We start from the raw sequence: 20,009 nt of genomic DNA, 5'->3' as shown, positions 1-20,009 counted from the left end.
AACTACGACTTTTAAAAAATGACCCTAAACCTTTTATTGTCATTCAATATATTTAGTTTTTGCCAAGAAACAGCAAAATTTTAACATATTTACTCAAAAAATATATGAATCAGCCTTTGTAAAATATAATATGTGGAGTATGTCTGTAATATTAGAATAAAAAAACATATATCATTGAAACCCCCAAGTCCCAGAGATATTCTAGAGGACATGACATCGGTGTTCTCAATAGTAGCTATGGCCCTATACTTAACCTCTAAGATGACACAGAGGCAGACATGGGATATGTGCTGATCAATATTACCATTCAATTGGCCTGCAATGTACTCCGACCCAGGCAATTTAAGTAACCTTACGCCAGTGATTCTTTGATCTGGAAATATCGATTCAGGATTTTTCTTCAGTGTTTGGGGGGGATGGGTGGCGTCGAAGCCCAATCACACCATTAGCAGACGACGCCTGTGGGGCCGCGGAGGTCTGTTGATATCGCAGAGGTTACGCCTTCATAGTCTACATGGGGAGAGGTGATCGGTCATATTGACATGAGCCTGAAGAAGGTAGATACACACAGAGAAAGCTATCAAACAAAGATGGACCAATCACATGCAGTTGCCATGGCTGAAGCTCTTGTGACCACAGAGTCTCGTCTTTTATTAGGTAGAATCACTAACAGACTATTTATTCTCTTTGTCTGTTTTTTTTTTTCTTTTAGCCTCTGCTTCTATCATCTGGATGTAGCGAGAGGGCAGTGAAAATAAGGACAAAGTGGGTAGGAAAGGAGAGACATGTGAGAGCGGATGATGAGAGGTAATTTGAGGTCAAGGGAATATGGACAGAGAGTGAAAAGGGAGGTAAGGAAAGGGGATATGAGGGTGATGAAAGGGATATTTAGGCAAGTCAGTGTTGATTAAACAGGAGCAGAGAGACTAATAAAAGAGTTTTCACTCCTTTCTCTTCTCCATCATTAAAACTGTGTGCTAGCTTGAGCACAGACAGTGACTGGACTGTTGGTTCCCTCACTGGGTTTTATGCTCCAATGAGCAGACCAGCTTCCAACCTCCCCTCCAGTAGGAAACAGAGAAAAGGCTTTTTGTCTCCAGTGTCCTGAATGAGAGAGGTCGTTGGTAATGTCCCCAATCACTGACGCTTTCCACTTAACCCTTATTGTTGCACCGGTTTCTAAGCAAAATATGTCATTTTGTTGCATCCATCTTCACCATTCTCTCTGCACTCTCTCTTATTTGTAACAAGGTCAGCATGCTTTTGCAGTGTCATTGTAAATTTTACCCAAATTTTAGCATCCTTAAAGACAGTGATTCAATAGAAAATAGGATTTGATTTATGTGGATTTAGTGGAATTATCTAAGTTCTACGGGGAGATGTTTTGCTTTTTAATGTTTTATGACTCAAAACACTAAAATAAACAAGATGACAGTGGAGCAGTTGACATGCACAAACTAAAATATTCAAATGGCAAAGAATCAGATTGTCATTGAATTTTTGTAGTGAAGTCACAGCAGGACACAGAGAGGAGACGGCTGGGAGAAAGCACAGCTCCGTTAACCGTATGTGTGGTGGCTAATCCGTTAATCAAGCCTGTTCAATCTGGGCTAACGGGACTGTTAACAGGATTAGTGCATTGATCAGCACACACAGACACACACAGACACACACTGAAGACACAAACATCCTGGGCCAGCCAGATACTGGAGGCAAACAGCGACCCAAATCACTTCATACTACGGTAATAAAATCAAGACCAGAGGGTAAGTAACCCTCATTGGATGCTTTAGCTGCTCAGTGACACCACCCAGATGGAGAGAGGTAGAGAGATATAGACATAATATTATATACCAAATTATTCAAACCAATCAAAACACATTTTGATGTATATTTTTTTTTTGTGAGCATTGTGCTCCACAAGTGGGAAAGAATTAACACCCAAGTTCATTCATTCTGAACATATCAGGTAATGTTAAATAGACGTTTCACTGATTTGCAGAAATGCTGAAATGCTATAATCATCCAGTGTCTGAAATCAGGAATCAAAATATCATATCATATCATATCATATATTTCAAAAATATAATATTTGTTCTGAATGTTTTAATGTCTTTTAATATGTTTTTAAAATACATGTAACATACAAGTAAAGTAACATTAATATGAATGACAAAAAATAGTCCAGATACACTGCAGCCTCATAAATGCACCATTTCTCCCTGCCTTAAGAGCAGTCTGGCAGTCCGACGCTGTAATAAATCCTTGAGAACGTTATGTCCTAATTCTTTGCAAGGATCTAACAATGAAAAATAGTCCATTTGTTTTAATTTAAGTGAATTTAATAAGGTCAGTTATATTCTGTTTTTCTTAATGTCAATTCACAAAATGACCGAAACCAGCAATGACTGATGAATGAAAGTATTGTCTGTGTATCCAAAGCCTGATGTACATTACTCCTCTGCACTACAGAGCTCCATTGTAAAAATGCAGCGTTACACTGGGTGACTTGTTCCTTCATTACCATGAACATGGCCATTGTAGTTTATTTTGATTCAGTCCCACAAACACCATCCTACTGCTGTAAATAGACTGTAGAGCAGCAAGTGTGTATTAATCTGTGACTGAAAATAATTACCAACAAATGCACAGTTTACTCTTGTTTGAGAAACATTTGCTAATAACAACAGAGCTCTGCTGCTTTAGGAGATTATTTACCCTTCTCTAAAAAATCTAAATTACATATATTCATGCATTTTTTAAAAATGTAAAACTTCAGTAGGGACCAATTGGCTTGAGGCTGGTTATGGAAGTCGTAACATATTAAGATGTTGTTAGGTCTTTTCTCTGTATCTATTGACAGTGAAAAAAACACCAGGCTTATCCTCCTGTCAACATCCATTAAATGTTTGCTGTGTAGCACCTGCACAGACATAAAATGTTGTCATCACCGTTCATCAATTTATCCCAGTTGTCAGTGCATAACTGCTGTTGACACTGAACATACAAGCATTGCCTTATCAAGGTTACATTATCAGAGCCCTCTGAGTTGATTTAAATAGAGCTGGGCCTCAGTGAATGCGTAGTTAGCGCGTTAGCAATAGATGGAAACAGAGGAAAGAGTCACAAAGGAGTGTGTGGTGTGGTAGCTCTCTCCTTCTCCTGTCAGTATATACTGCTGCTATGAATATAATATAAATGCAAATGGTGCGATGCTGCAGTCAAGCATCACAGAGTGAGTGAAAATCTGAGTGTGTTTCAACATTAATGGTCGCGTTGCATTCAGATACTCATCCATTCAGGGATAACAATATAGTCTTCTACCTCGGGCTCTGAAACAGCTGTTTGAGCTGTTTGTGTGTTTTTGAGGACAAATCCACGTGCATGTGGATATATATATATATATTTTTCTCTCTCCTTTTTTTTTTTTTTTTTTTTTTTTGGATGAGTGTGTGTGGGTGACTGCTGCTGCGGCTCTGTGTTGCCATGGTGACAGTTGAACTTCAGGCTGAGGTTGAGGCTTCTACTGTAGTTGAAGTAGATGCTGTTGCATAAGGCAAAGTGTAACACACCGAAACACACACAGAGACACACACCGTGCAAGGCAATTACTGTGCTCTTTCTGCAGTTTGTGTATGTACTTGTATGTGATGAAACAGCAGTGTGAGGACCGGTGTCGTGCTACTGCCCCTCAGGAGACTGAATATTTCATAACCTTTTCTACATGCTGCAAAAAATCCAGGTCATCTTCTATAGTGTAGAGTCAAAGTCATTAAATCTTGATTTTTCTTTTAATTTTTCTTCTAATGGTTCAAATAAGTTAACTAAACTTGACTCTGGTCACCTGTTTGCTATAAAATCTTACTAGGAATTTCTTCAAACCAAGTGTATTTTGTCTTTAATTTTTGTTTTACAGGAGACATAACATCATAACAAACATTATTTTGATTATTAATTCATCTGCCAGTTTTCTCTCTCTTTTGTGACACTGCATACAATGTCAGTTTCCTCTCAGTATAATTTCCTGTCATCAAATCAAACGGTCAAAAACACAATAATCAGTTTAATATCACATAAGACAGTCTTAAAAATGGTAGTCAAACCAGCTGCTGCTGAAATTTCTGTTGATTGACTTGTCCATTAATTTACTTATAGTTTCAGCTCAGATTTTCACACACTTGAGTTTGAAATGACAGCACTGGAAGCAATATCTATAAGTTAAAAGCCTGAAAATGCAGCAAATGATTAAGGTAGAGTTACTTGTTTGCAGTCAAATTTGTTATTATCCAGAATATCCTTTCACTGGCGGTGCAGTACATCACATTTGATGATACTGACACTCTTGAAAGCCGAGTTGGTAAAAGCCCTAGAATAAGACCAAATCACATGATCTTAATGCACCAAATTCAGCGAACAGTGTCATCTTTAGTGGAAAGAGACGGACAGAGGCAGACAGGCTGTAGTATCATTAACACTGTGTGTCCACAAAAGACAGTGTGTAAGAGAGAAAGAGATGAACAGGAGGGGAAAGATGAGTGAGTAAAAATTGTTGGAGGGAGCATAGGGTGGCCATAATACGCCAATTAGTTCTAGTACCCCCTGGTCCCAGCTCTGCTCTCTGTTTCCCTTTGATCTGTCTAATTTTAACAATTAAAATACATTGTTTCCATGCAGCGCATATAGCGTGGGATGTAGTTTAACCCGCTGGTAGCTGCTATTCAAACTGTCCTTCTTCCTTATTTACTGTTATAACATGAATTGAAATGTACAATATCTGCACATCAAAGTGAACAATGAGAGAGAGTGTTTGCCATTTTTAGACTTGTTTGACACAGTATCAGTTAGTATGTTTACATGCAATTTGCATATATACTTAATTCATTAATGCATGGGACTGGTTTATTTACGCTCTGTTTGTGTATTCATGTTTATCCACACATACATACAACCAAAGTATATGAGCATCCTACACCACCGCTCTCACTGCTAGTTTGTATTTTTATGTTTCTCCAGCAGATGTAGGGCAGTAATTGGTGCTGTAGAGGATGAAGTCTGTGTGTATCTGTGTGTGTGTGTGTGTGTGTATCTGTGAGTTGCGCTGACTCAAAGCAAGACTGTTGGGAGAATCATTAGACTCGCAGCAAGGCCTCACATCGAGGCTAATTACCACCTTTTGCCCCAAAGACACACAGATACACACTCTCTCTCACTCGCACATACCTTTATTGGAAGACCTCCAGAGACAGCCCCATAAAACCAGGCAGCAGTTTGTTGTATACTGAAATATGGGTGCCAGAAGGTGCAAACAACATCCCTGCAGAAAGCTGCCATGTTTCAGCTCGTCTCTTTAGAAAACCCAGTAACTGGCACAGGCAGTGGACGCCTGGTGACCAGAGAAAGAATGAATGCTTTCATTGGTGTCCAAGTGTGTATGTGTGTTTTTTGTCTCTGTTTGTGCCTGTGTAATGAGCGCCTGGGGAAAATCAATAGACTATTACAAATTTGCCACAATCTCATATTGTTGAATTTGCATTTCATGGCTGTCAGTGGAAAAAAAAACTCTCAGTAAACTCTCAGCTCTCAGTAACAATGTTTTATCAAGTAATTACCTTGGCAAGAAACCTGAAAATCTGACAGTGCAGTACTTGGTTTGTTATTGGGATTTGGGATTTTTATTACTCCCAGAGTTATTTTATAAGAATAGTGTGACAATTTGAAAATGCACTTATTCACATTTTTGCTGAGAGTTGATAAGAAGATGGATACAACTCTCATGTGTGCACTAAATGTGGAGCCCCTACACGATTAGCTTGGCTTAGCTTGCATAAAGACTGGTAGCAGGGGGAAAGTTTTAAAGGTGGTGATAGCTGTATTTTTTAAACGTGGGAGCCAGCCAGGCGAAGTGTCTGTGGAGATTCTTGGTCATCCAGGTCATCCAAGAGGTCTCTTTGGAGGAGAGGTGAAGTATCTACAACCAAGACCAGCTGCCCTCAATTCAAACCCTCTTGGATAGCGAGGCGTAGTTAATATACAGACTTGAGATCAGTATCCCTCTTTTCATCCTAACAGGAAAGGCAATAAGGATATTTCTGTAAAACTGTGAGTGAAAGGTGTGAGGTAATGTTTTTTATGTTCCAGGATTTTGAGAGTGTGTTTTTATTTTCAAGTCTCACAGCGATCAAGTCAAAATCTAAAGTGCTTATTTTTGTGACTTGAGTTTGACTCCAAGTCCACGGTCCTGATTAATACTGATACTTTGCTGTCTCAGGGGATAGTAGTTTTTTATTAATTTATTATTCTTATTAATTATTAATAAAAGAAAAGAGCAGAGTAGCAAATTACAATAGGAGTGCCAATTAATTCATTGTTTGTATGAGTCTCATACAGGACATCATGTACTGCTTTACATTAGAGGCATGATATACGCTTTGTGATCTCATTCATGAAACAACACAACTAACAGCTTGAACACAGCTGTCCAAGCCATGTCAGTTATGTAATAATAATAATAATAATAATGACATAATATATGCATGTGCTCAGGGGCCTTTTATATCATTATGCACTCATTAGTACTTTGCTGAGTGCTCTGCAGTGCTCTCTGGTGTTTTTCCCTGTGAAACTGTTTTGTAGATAGCAGATTATCCTCCATTTAAGGCAGCAGATGATGATGATAATCAGTTACCTTTATGCAGTTTTTTCTCCAGATATTATCATGTTATTATCCTGTCTGAACATCTTTGAACTCTTTCTCACTATAAAAGCTGTTTTAAATTATGCAAATGATAGTGAGTCGTCATTTTTTACCAGCACAGAAGCCTTTGACCCAGCATTTCTGCTGTATTTGCAGAGAACACAGAAAGCAGCCATCTTAACTCATTCATTTTTTTTAAATTAAACAATAAATCGCTGTCCATAAGAAGTCATTATTAGCAAAAAATGGCACAATTTCAGTGCCAGTGCATATTTTCATGCACAGTACACTCAGAATACCCTGTATGTCATCTAACTTTCATGTCTTAAATCTGTGTGTTCATTCAGGTATTGAAGATCAGTCTTATCGGACACAGAAAACGGATCTTGGCCTCGTTGGGAGACCGACTACACGAAGACACCCCACAAAAACCTCCACGAGCCATCTCCTTAAGGGTGAGTGAGTCTCAGTGAGCAGACAGAATGTTGTATAAACCTATATATAAAAAATACAAATATATAACAATTATCTAAACCTACATGGTTTCAAATTATTATGAATTCACCAGACAGAGAAAAGCACTAGTCCCTCCCCAGATGGCTGTGCATTTCTCTGAGGGAAATACAGCTGCTGTTACCACCCAACTGATTACCCAAATCTCCCAGGCAGGCACAAAATGGCCGACCCACTGCAGTTTCCTCCCCGCCGGCTTGTCCTGGATACTAATCACAAGGAACTGGCTTTCCCTCTCCCATTGGGGCTACGCTCTAATGTCCCTATAATAGTCTCTTGCACTTTGTGCTGTTGAGCCAAAGAAGGCATCTGTGTCCGGCTGGTTGACCCTGCTCATTTCTGTAGGTTCAAAAAGCAAAAACTGTCCAGTGTGTCTCAACATGTCCATCTGAGAGTTGGGCTTATGTACTTAGCCTCAAAATAAGAGAAAAATCTCTTGTTTCTAGTTGTTCCTGGAGCAGGTGAACATTATACTAACATAAGATGCAGGTGTTTTTGTCAGTAACATTATCACGAAGGTTCACTTCTCATGATTGTATCAGTCAGTAAGTTCTATTGCAATTAGCTGAAAATTACAGTTATTTATTTTGACAAACCAACAATCCTAATTATAACATGTATAAAACAAAAAAAGACAAATAAGATAATGTTTGGTACTTCTGCTTGCTAAAGATTCTCTTGATCAACTACAATAATTAATTTATCAGCAAGTGGCTTCAGCCATAGTTTCACTAAATTCAGAGAAATGAGGTGCCACTGGCTTGTAATTGAAGAAAAACAAGATTGTACCGCATGGCCATTTTTTTTTCCAATGTGTGAGCACAGGGCTGTGTTTACTCAGTAGTACAGTACAAACAGTGGCAGAGAGCTGAGTGCATAGGACAAATGGTTGAATGAACAGAAAACAGCAAATTGTAACGCTTCTGTTTCCACAGCCCAGAAAAAGAATTAAGAAACTCATCAGAAAAAGCCTCTTCCATCCAGTGTTCTCATATGTAATCAACTGAAAGCGAATAATCTCTCAGGAGAAATAACTGACCTTCTCACACATAAGACCATTACACCACTAAAACATATAAAAGTATATATAAATTCTTTTGGGAAATTTGGTCTCCACTCAGCGTGAAAAACCTGTTAAACGAACATCCATTTCCACTTAAAGGATCTAGCTGATGTTTTCACTTGAAGTGAGTCAACACTGAGCAGGCAGCGCTGTGCTTAAGGACACTCTGATGGACCTGCTGAGACCTTCTGGTTACAGGACGCTGCCTTTGTTCTCTATTTTACAAAGCAATTTCAGACACTAGTACACAGCAGCTTGGAAACACTGTAGCTGAAAAATAAAATGTGACAGAGCACAGTGAATGCAATTGCCCTACTTATTGTACTTGCAGCAGTGACATAGCACATTATGGAATGATGAATGAACCCTCTCTTGCTTCCTTCCACCCCTCCGATCTTCCCACCCACCCATTCTGTCCCAGGAGCCCGGCGGGAACCACACTCCTCCCCAGCTCAGCCCATCGGTGGGCCAGGCAGCGTACACGGCGGGGGTCCCGGGCGGATCTCTGGACGTGCAGCACCTCATCATGCAGGCGGACGCCCGGCGCAGGCAGCGCAGCAATGACAACTACTTTGAGGACGTGCCGCGATCCAAGCTGGAACGACAGATGGCTCAAGTCAGCATGGTGAGGAAGGAAGGAGAGGATGGAGGGATGAATGGAAGCAGGGAGGGAGAGAGAGCGGTGGACTCAAAGGGAGTATTATGAATGGTCACAGAGATATATACTTGGCTGGATGAATACTCAAAGAATAAATCTGGTAATAATTCATATAAAATATCCAATAAAAACTAATAATAAATTGATCCTACCAACATGTATCCTTTGAATTCAAAGCAACAATGAAAGACCTATCTGCTAGTTCCAAAGAACCAAACTTTTCTCTTTGCTGTAATCTAATTCTAATAATTAAAATAATATTTTAGTATTATCAGTTCAGTAGAAATACCAGCGCACACAAGGGATGTTTTTTTACATGAGCCACAGATTTTACTAATATTTCAAAATCGCATCCTGTATTTTTACAAATTTGAAGAAATAATAAACTAATTAGCTGTCAGGCAGTATCACATTTCTTATCATGGCAGTGGAGTGTAATTTAATCGTAAATGAAAAATCTCAGTAATTAAATGCTGGTTTCTAATAGATACAAGATTCCAGCCAAATGTGTTTTATCTGCCTGTTTGGTTGTTTAAAATCCAGCATTAATAATCTGCAGCAGGCAGACCATCTGACACCAGCAGTCGTCTTCATCTGTGGTTTATAGCTTCTATAAATTTAGCAAATAAGGAAACATGGAATTTATGTCTGAAACTTTGTGCTGTAAAATGATTAAATATGGAGTGGGTGAAAAGCAGATATTTTGGCATCTTTACCAGTGGAATAAGGCATAATCTACAGCTTTAAGAAATAAATGTTTATCTGCAGCAGCTTGTCAGAAAGAAAAACAGCATTTTCAAATTCTGTATCAAAAGATAGAATACTTCATAGTTCTACAGAAACAAGACGTACTTTTCCAAATGCGCATCCCAACTTTCCAGCCAATTTTATTCTCATCCAAATGCAAAATCAGAACTTTATGACTTCCAATCAACAACAGCGCAGTGACTCAGACACACACTCAGTCTTACATGTGTGCACACATCTGAGGCAGCAGCTGTGTTTTGATTCACTATGATTAGGGTCTTTTTGTGTCTCTGTGTGAATCACAGAGCTTATCAGCGCAGATTATCACACACTTATGGTTATCCCACTGAATCTCTTAAGTGTGTGCGTCACAGTGTATCCCCCGTTTCAAGATACAACACTCTGAGGTGGCACTGATGAGTCAGCTTCGCCAGAATAGATGGATAACAATCAGAGAAAAGAGGGGTGATCTTTACTCTGTGTTTCATTACCCCATTTCTTTAACTGTCACCACATTTCTATGATTGGTTACCTCACAAATGTTTTTCCCTCCAGCGCTTCTCTCACCTTCTTTTTTTGGGAAACAAAACCCAGGAGAACAAAGACACATTTTCTGGCCCTTAAGTTAGCACAGAAATGTTTTAAGCACCTGAAGATTTCCAGCTGAGCCCCTCAGTGGGTTCAAAGTGTGTGGGAAAAACGGGTGTAGTATTATTAAGCTGTTGGAGATTAGTATAGATTTGGCTGGTGCCTGTTTCTAAAGGCTTATCCCAAGATGTTTATCAAACATCTTTGCATCTGACTGTAAGAGCTCACCTCCACAGTCCCTTACCAGCTTTTCTTACAGGGACTAATACACACAAGCAATCAGATATGGACACATAAACATGCAGTCTTTGGCAGAGGGAGTGTGCTTACCTCCTCACGCAAAAATCATCTGGTTTCATTTACCAAAGAATGAAAGACTATAAAACAAGCTTAACTGTTATCTGCAGACATTTGAGAAGTGTGTAGATAGGATTTAGGTATTTGTTTAAAAGGTGAAAGCTCACTGGGTGAAAAAGCGGTGAGCAGCAGCAAAGAGTCTTAAACTGAGCTAAAGCATGGAAATATTTAGAAGCTGAGTATTAATTAATTCAAGTTTAATTTCCTCTTCTCTGAAGCGTGTCCCTTTGAAGGCGTGTTCATGTTCAGTCAGGAAAGCTGTTACATTATGAACTTAAACTCAGGCCAACGAGTTATGTCAACATGGGAAACATGGCACAAGCCTCGATGTCATGTCCCATCTTGTAATCTTGTGGGATCCAGTTTGTATCCTAACGTGTGATTGGTTGCTGTTGCAGGCAGGCGAGTGGTGCGAGCCAATCACGTTGCGTCCACCAAACGAGGCCACCTCGTCCACTCCAGTGCAGTACTGGCAGCATCATCCAGAGAAGCTCATCTTTCAGTCCTGTGACTACGAAGCCTATGTGAGTCCAAGCCCTCCTCTTCACTCTTGTATCTGTGTCACAGTCACAGTTCAAATATGTGTGTTTGTGTGGGGCTGCAAATAATTATTTTCATTACAGCTGTCGTTAATCAGCTATAAAAATGGCTGCCATTATTTTCATTATCAATCAATAAACATTTCAGCTCTATCAACATGCTGTTAATACACACTGAAGGTAATAACATGAAAGATCAATGACCCTCATCTTCACCTTTCAGTCAATACTGCACTTGGTTATTCTCAGCACTTAAATTTAGACCTTTGCCAGTTGCTGCCAAGATGTTATATACCCACGTTACCACAGATACAGCCTTGCACCTTTCATTGGTTACATGCTCAGCAGCCAATGATTACTTACTTGGAGCAGGTACAACACTACAGAAAAGCAATTTCAGATACAATTGACTCAGAAACACTGAGAGGGAATGTAATTGTGTATCTTAGAAATGCAAGAGTAGATATGAGCTATTCGGTAAGAGAGAGTGGCAGAAGGAGAGGAAAAAAGATGAAGAAAGATTGGAAATTCAAGAAATAGAGCGGCGAGATGAGAAATTAAATGTGATGCTGAAATCAAATATGGATGAAAACAAGAAAAGATGAGATGAGTGCAGTGAATAAGAGATGAGTATCCCAAGAGCGTGTCTTCCCCCAGTCAAAAACCTCCCCTTCTATATTTTCTCACCTTAGAAGATTGATAGCAACAGAGTGGACCATTAAGCTTCTGACAGATGTACAACTACACAGGCAAAGTGTTTGGGGTAGATGGGGGGGGACGCACAACGGGTGGGCCACCAAGGGAAAATATGGAGGTACTTTCATAGAAGCGTTTATGACAACATCTCTAACATTCACTGTCCCAGGACAACGGGCTCGAGAAAGCTCAGAAAGTGAGATAAATGAGCGGGAGCCACAACAGAGGGGGAGGCAGAGCGCTCAGTGTGAATATTGGCAAGCTGAGGGAAGATGGAGAGTGAATAAGAATAAATTAGATGGATAAGACACTGATGAGAGGGAAAGAGGAAAGAGAGGAGTGTATTGTGTTTGTGTTAATATAGAGGGGGATGGTAATAAGCCAAAAGAACAGAATAAAGGATGTATCAGCACTGTTCTCATTTTCATCTCAGGCTCCACATAAACAAACCCCTCTCCTCCACTTTCAGCACCACCTCAGATGACATCCTAACTTTATTATGTCAGCTGTACAACTAGAGCTTGAAAATAATATCTGAAGTTATTACAAATCCATTTCCTGTAAAACCCTGCAGACATTCTAACATCATTACCACACTCTACATCATTAACAGCCAATGTTATATCAACATAGAACCAAATCATATTAATAGAGAAGCTTCTGTAGATATATTCAATATACAAATATTAAAATCTTTAAAATTCTCAAACCTATCAATCACTTTCTTCCTGTGTGACTAGTGTAGATTATGTTTTTCTATAAAGAATAATGGCTTTTACCTGGATACACTCATAACACTTCATAAAAAGAGGACTTATCTCCTTTACTTTGTACAAATTTCAGCACTTTTATAACATTTTCCTCGCTTTATGGATGGCTGTGTTGGTCTATCCGTCTAGTTTGGTTTAGACTTAAATATCTCAACAGTGACAGAGTGGATTCATGGTTCCCAGATGATGTATCTTAATGATTTTGGTGATCTCCATAAGGTTGACATTTGTGGTTTTTACTGAAATATCTCACCCATTTTGAGATGGATTACCAGAGTCACCCTGATATTTGGTGCAGATATTGATGGTACCCAAAGGATGATGTGCTAAAATAATGGCGGGCTTTAATGATCCCCTGACTTTCCCTTGAGCACCACCATGAGGGTGACACAGATGACTTTTCATTTAAATTTTAGTCCTTCCAGTAGTTTGGTGCGAGACCTAAAAACTGCAAAATTATCGACTTTTCCATCAGTCTTAGTTGTACTTAGTCTGGCCGTGTTACAAACGTCTTTGAATGTTATTAGGAATGAGTACGCTTTGTATGCTTGCGTACATCAACAGTAACTGCCACAAAGACAGGTAGACGAGACAGCTGCTGGTCTTGTGTGCAATTGTAATGCAATTTCTAGGATAACTGCCAGTAACCCTGCCATAACAATGATTTAACGTTGTTAGCTTGAGCCAAGACCAAAGTATTAGCTTGCCCAGACGACCTCCTTCTGATCCACCGAGGACCAGACCCTCTAACTGAAAATATGAGTCACAGTCTGTGCCACATAAAAAGTAATTCATCACGTAAAGCAATTTGCCCAAAAGGTTGTTTTGCCTATGTAATCAAATGTATCGCTAATCAAATGTGGGCTAAATCCTGTGAGGTCGATATTCAATTCTTTGATCCGTCATTTACTCTAGAGTCACACAAGTGAGATAAAAGAAGCTGTAAATATTTCTCTTCTAATTCACTAAAAGCCTTGTTAGGGTCCCACTTTGGGGAATAAGGCCCCTTCCGTACGCTGGAAGGGCACTGCGAGGTGGTGAATGTCACACCCATTAAGTGCTCTAATGTCGACATAAACATTGTCCCTGTAAAACACTGTCGCCATTAGTAGCTTCTTCATTAAATCAGATACTACGTGTGCAGAATGTCTGACTACAAAGTCGTGTCCAGACAGAAGGGTCTGTCAGACTCCAGTGTTATTGTCCCTCCAGGAGCCTCGCAAGGTTGATGTAATCACTGCTGTGTCTGTCTGTGTGCATTTATTGAGATCCCATGTTAGTACAGCTGAACATTAACACAGTTTTCATAAATTACTTGCAATATTAGAAATAATGGAGTTGATTTGTTACAGATTAGTATACTCCATAATTAATGTTTCAGACAAAATAAGTACACTTCTTTCATTAAGACAACAAAAACACTAAGACAATAAAAATAATTAAACTATATTACAAAAGAGAGAGGTAAGAGTTTATATTGTGTTGTTTTTTATGGATACAAAGTAGTTAGCAGTATCTGACCTCTCATGAATTCTCAGTTATTTTCTTACATATCTGCCACCACCAGACGTACCAATAATGTGTTGGCAATTTCCACACGTCATTCTTCTTTTTTCAACCTCCTGGGAACTCATTATATACACATCATAGAGAATTAGGAAGCCAGAGACCGCAACGACCAATCTTTCCTCCATTTTGTTTTAAATTAAAAAAGTTTAAAGTTCCTTCATGTAGCGTAGTGGAGTTGTAAATAACTCTGTGCTTCTGTTTACACTGGAACCAAGATGATTGTGATTGGCTGTTGTCTGGCAGGTGCTCACACTGCATCAGAGGATATTTGCATAAAGTTGAACAACTTTTAGTCTATGGAGCTCAGGGCGTCAAAGTAAGGTCTCATTCTCTGTTTCAGTTTTGTGAATCCATATGTGTGACAGTGTCAAAAAGCTCCCACTCACATCATCATTAAATCATTAAAGTCCAGGCTGAACTGGATGGTGATCAAGACCGGGACAGATCTGATAAAGAAGGAAATGACTAATTGGTCCATGATGCTGAGTTCGGCGCATGAAGCAGGACCACCACAGCTAGAAGCTGTGGCAACTATCATTTTCATTTGAGCTCATCTGCAGGACTGAATCTTGGTGCAACATGTCTCCATCTGAGAGCAGAACACAGGCCCAGTTTTAATTAAAACTGATCTCAATCTGCTTACAAACCACAGCAGAGTCAGCTGCCCTATCATGTCAACCACCTCAGCAAACCTCTGTTTGCATTCATCATGCAAAAAAGGCCAAACATTCCAGGTTCAAGCTTCTCAAACTTGCTCTTACCAAACTTTTGATCTCCAATAGAGTTGAAAATTAAATTCAAGGTTGAGCAATGTTGAGATTTCAAGGACAGACCCGCTGGAGCATCTGGCAGAGATGAGGAGGTTAATACAGCTGAAAAGTTTTGAATACAGCCATGCATTGACATATATCTACATACCCTGTGTGTGTTTACTAAATGTGTTTGTTTGTATCTTTTCTACAGTATCTAGGCTCCATGCTGGTGAAGGAGCTGAGAGGAACAGAGTCCACACAAGATGCTTGTGCCAAAATGAGGGTAAAGCACATCCTAACACACTTAACCTCTGCTCCTGCTTCAAAAAAACCATCTACATGAACATCATAACAAACAATGTGAAAGATGAATATTCTCATAACATACAAGCCATACTCTTTCTGGTGTCTAATGATCTATGAGCACACATGTCTGTACTTTTGGCTTTATTATACTGTATTTTTCTCCAGAAAAAAAAGCCTTAGACCTTTAAATCTGGGACACAGTCTCACAGTCTGAGTGCCCTCACTTTCACTAGAACTTAAACAAACTTAAAATATCAGGACGGTGGATTAAGTGAATTGAGAGATTTATTTTTAATATCCTTGCCTGGGTGGCTCGATACCCCACAATCCCCCTTTTACCTTAAATCACCTTATCTTTCTCTTCCTCTTGCTTTGTGTCGTTCCACTGTTTGCTCTTTTTCTTGCTCTCCTGTTCTGTCTCCTTCTATCCATCTTGTTTCTTCCGGTTTCCTTAATTTTTTCCATATTTTACTGTAACGTTGACTTTCTCTTTCCTCTGGCCCTCAGCTCATATCTTTCATTTTCATCCTGTGCTACTGCAGTGTGAAGATAAATTGTAATATTCATGAGCAAAGCTTTCTGTTCCTCTCCCCTCCTCCCTCTTTTCTTCTGTCTCCATATTTATGTTGCCACATCAGAGGGCATCCTCCTTTCTTTTACATCTCTCCATCCTCAGTCTGACACACCTCTGCTGCGCATCAAGGTGGTAATTAAGTGCAATGAGATGCACATCATATTGTTCTGGTTTTTATTACCGCGTGAACGTACCTTCAGCCTTCACCTGCTTGCTCGTCTTCCCAGCATCCCTCCTTTCATCTGTCACTCCATCTCTACGCTGTGGAGGTAGATGTGGATGTTTAAATCCCAACTTCACAGCCTCTAGCTACCAGCGAAGCCAGGCAGCACTGGCTTTGTCAGCTTTTCAGCACTACCTGATCCTGACAGGGCCGAACTGTGGCAGCAACACACTGCGAGCAGGGAAGAAAGAAGAGAACAAAGAAATGACACAGATATGGGAAAGGATAGCAGCGAGTAGATTCGACACAGGGAGAAAGAAAAGGACAGAGTATGATAGAAATATCGATACTGAGAAAAGAAGATGACAAGCGAGAGAGTAGGAAAGGGACTCATCTCATGTCTATTTCTTTGAATATACGAAAGCGTTTGGCAGGTAGAACGACAGCTAGGAGTGTGATGCTGACGTCGCTGTAAATCACACGATTCTCCACAGCACCTCACTGCATAACGAGTTCAAGTATAGGTAATTCAGACATGTTAAAGCAGTAGTATGTAATTAAAAGGAATGAGCAGAGATATACTGTTGGGGCCTGATATGGTTTTACAGCTAACAGACTTATTGGATTTGTAGCGTCGCAGTCGATTGAATTTAGAAATTTAATCCAGAAGCAGTTTTTCTACGAGGCAGCTAACAACCCTTGACCTTTGGATATGATTTGAATTGACTTTGGTAATAGAGTCAGTGTTCAATTAGCTCATTTACCTCATGCTTATTTTATTAATTCAAGTTCTGTTTAGATTTTCATTATTTTCCTCACATGCTTGTAGACCTGAGGCAGCCTCAGAGACATGAATTAAGTCTTGTATGAAACTAAAAGGTTATTAAATTCAGTGGAGATCTTGGCCGACTGAAAGTCATTAATCTGGGACTAAATTTAATTTTCAACAGTGAGGTGTTGAAAGTTCAATACTGAAACTGATTCCTTTTGTTTGTAATTCATGTATGAAATGCCTGAAAAGTCATTGCTGCCTCCCTCCTCTCTTTTGTCTCTATCTTTGGTTTTTTTTTGTGCGCTCCAAGAAGTCGACAGAACAGATGAAGAAAGTGCCGACCATCGTACTGTCCGTGTCCTACAAAGGAGTGAAGTTCATCGATGCCACAAATAAGGTAACACTCATGGCTCACTCCGTGTGATGCCTGCTAAATAACACATGAAAGGTCAGGCTTTTGAACATGAACATCAGTGACATTCAGAGGTGTCAGGTCTCGCTGGCCTTGCAGAGCTGATGTCTGCTTCTGCTGCAGCCTGGAAGATTTAAAATTATTTGGTGTAAAAATTAATAAGATGTCAAAGAAGGTCAAAACACAAACAGGCAATAGTGAGGAATAGATGAGCCGAATGTTAAAGAAAATCAATAACAGCCTATTAACAGTCCGGTCAATCCTTACTGGACTGCTTTAAAAGCTCATAAACAACTTTCAAGGTTTTATGTTATAAATAAGCAGTTTATCTTCACCTTATTCCTTCTCCATGCAGAGCGACATTTGAGTGATGGGTGCCTAGTGTGTGTCAGCATGTGCATCTGTATGTGTGTGTGTGTGAATGTGCATAATAATTTCACACTCAGAAATCAATTATTTATCACCTACCCTATAGAATTTTATCAGATACTGATTCCTGTGCATTCGTGTAGGATCTTATCCAGGTCAGTAGAAAAGGTGGCACGGTAAGAAACAATTTTAAGATAATTACAAGCTGCTTACTTGCAAAAAGGTAATGTATTTATTTAAGTCTGTGTTATGCACAAAGCACACACGCAGCAGAAGATGAGCATAATTTGCAGACAGTCAGAGCATCTTAAGTTCAGTGTTCTTCCTCAGGCAGCGCTGCACAGAACAGACTCACAATACATAAAAAATATACACAGACAGATTTAAATATTAAAGTTAGCCAACAGTTATGAAATGAGCGGAAGGTTTTTAATGTTTTATTTCAAGTATGTGCTGTGTCTGTCTTTGCCAGTTCAGTTTGCCAGTAAGTCATACTTTTCTCCTCTCTTGGTTCGTCATGGTTTGAGAACACAGATATGAGATGAAATGTGCCAGTGCTTCCTCTAACATGGCCATCAGGCAATCATAACTCATTCTGCATCAGCACTTAGTTTGCTCAGAGCCATGCCCCAGTGTGGTCGTGATATTTAGCAGCTGAAAAATTTGCAAAATCTATTCATTTCAAATTTGTCCAAGTACTCAGATCCTGTTGTAACTAATGTACCAAAGAGAGGAACGATATAAGGGAAGAAATAATGATGAGGTATTAAATCAATTAAGGGAATAAGGCAGGCTAAAGAGGAAAATCAAAAAGGGACTGTGGCCTTACTTGGATTCACTTCTCCAGGACATTTTATGGAAGTAATAAAATCTCTTCTGTTCTCTCTCCTCAGTTTATTTGCTGTCCCAGTATACAAAAAAAAAGCTATGGGGAGTTGATTTCTCTCTCACTTTACAGAAACAATCAATATGCTGATGTCTTTTTATAGGATCAAAGACAAAGATCATGTCCAGTATGACTAAAGGGGCACTTTATCCGTTGTACATTATGTAACTCCTTTTGTTCTTTCCTGTGGTGAAATCATCGGCTCCACACTGATTCTGTCCCAATATTATCTTTTCAATTTGATTAGTAGTCCTTAAAAAACCTCCTTTTCCTATTCCAAAGCAAATTATAATGTATTTTAAAGCACACGATGTGTCTCCACAGTAAGTGCAGATAAAGAAAAGGAGACCAGTTGTTGTTGCTGTGAATCAGGAAACTTTTCCTAATATTTTCTTCATGTAGTACAAGGCCAATTCTATCTTAAACATCATGTTTTCATCATTTTAGACCTCACTGAAACTTTCTTTTGATGCATTGACGTCCTATAATTCACAGCACTGAGATATGCTTTAATTAACACAACACAAAGTCTGAGTGTTCTCCAGCGATGTTACCACAGGACAAATTCCAACTCAGTGACTCCAGAAAGCTGTCAGACCAAAATTGTGCTACAGTGATTATGGTTTTGGGATGTGTGAAATGAGATGAATAATAAATCAGATTTGTTTTTCCATGAAGTGGATCAGGCGAGATAATCTACAATCCCTCTCTCTGCGCATCTTTATCTTTTCTTCCTCTGTTTTTCTCTTTCTTCATTTTCTCTTTCTCTCTGCAGAATATCATAGCAGAGCATGAGATCCGTAACATCTCGTGCGCAGCTCAGGATCCAGAGGATCTGTCTACATTTGCCTACATCACCAAAGACCTCAAGTCCAGTCACCACTACTGCCACGTCTTCACTGCTTTTGATGTGGTCAGTTCTCACACTTTTTCTCAGTGTTTACAAGCCAATATCATACTCATTAAGTTTGTAATATCATTTTGTATCCTTATTCCTGTTTAACTTCACCTCTTCTTGTCAGAACCTGGCATATGAGATCATCCTTACACTCGGCCAGGCCTTCGAGGTGGCCTACCAGCTGGCTCTGCAGGCCAGGAAGAGCGGCCACGGGTCATCCACACTGCCCGAGAGCTTCGACAGCAAGCCCAGCAAACCTGTCCCCAAGCCACGCGTCAACATCCGCAAATCTGTAAGCATTGCTGCCGCACAGTCGCACTACTGTTTGAAGGGAAAATCCATCCTAAACTTGAACTCACATCACCAGCTCCAGGTGTTTTTGATGGTCCAGATTGGAAGAATTGTGACAGCTTTTAAAAGCTAACCTTGCACAATGGATGATAACAATTTAATAAAGTGGAGATTTTTCATGATAAACTAGCTGCTCTTTTCAAGACTGCTACACAGTACAAAATTATTTTAGTAAAGAACTGTTTTTGTGATGGATTTTCTCTTTAACCTCTGATGTCACCGCTCAACTCTAAACTCTCAAACTCAAATTTAGCTTTTCTGTATCTGCTTCTAACTAATCCTAACCAGCATCCCATTAACTCATCTACACTACAATCTGTCCATAATATTCA

General features: G+C 39.5%; 1 protein-coding gene across 9 annotated transcripts in view; it reads left to right on the top strand.

The window, feature by feature from the left end:
• The window catches only part of anks1b (ankyrin repeat and sterile alpha motif domain containing 1B), a 215,312-nt gene that overhangs the window by 176,928 nt on the left and 18,375 nt on the right, over positions 1-20,009 (top strand). For 7 of the 9 annotated variants that reach the window (XM_051077884.1, XM_051077890.1, XM_051077889.1 and 4 more), the window contains exons 20-26: positions 7,042-7,149; positions 8,692-8,895; positions 11,019-11,144; positions 15,158-15,229; positions 17,072-17,158; positions 19,204-19,341; positions 19,451-19,618. In XM_051077884.1, the coding sequence (XP_050933841.1) occupies positions 7,042-7,149; positions 8,692-8,895; positions 11,019-11,144; positions 15,158-15,229; positions 17,072-17,158; positions 19,204-19,341; positions 19,451-19,618 (903 nt within the window). The remainder of the gene's footprint in view (positions 1-7,041; positions 7,150-8,691; positions 8,896-11,018; positions 11,145-15,157; positions 15,230-17,071; positions 17,159-19,203; positions 19,342-19,450; positions 19,619-20,009) is intronic. The other 2 variants (XM_051077885.1, XM_018687034.2) reach the window with 1 other exon arrangement.

This window comes from Lates calcarifer, linkage group LG18 (genome assembly GCF_001640805.2).
Source record: "Lates calcarifer isolate ASB-BC8 linkage group LG18, TLL_Latcal_v3, whole genome shotgun sequence".
Lineage (NCBI taxonomy): Eukaryota > Metazoa > Chordata > Actinopteri > Centropomidae > Lates > Lates calcarifer.
Note: the sequence above shows the minus strand (reverse complement) of the source record. Positions and strands in the feature narration are given on the sequence as shown.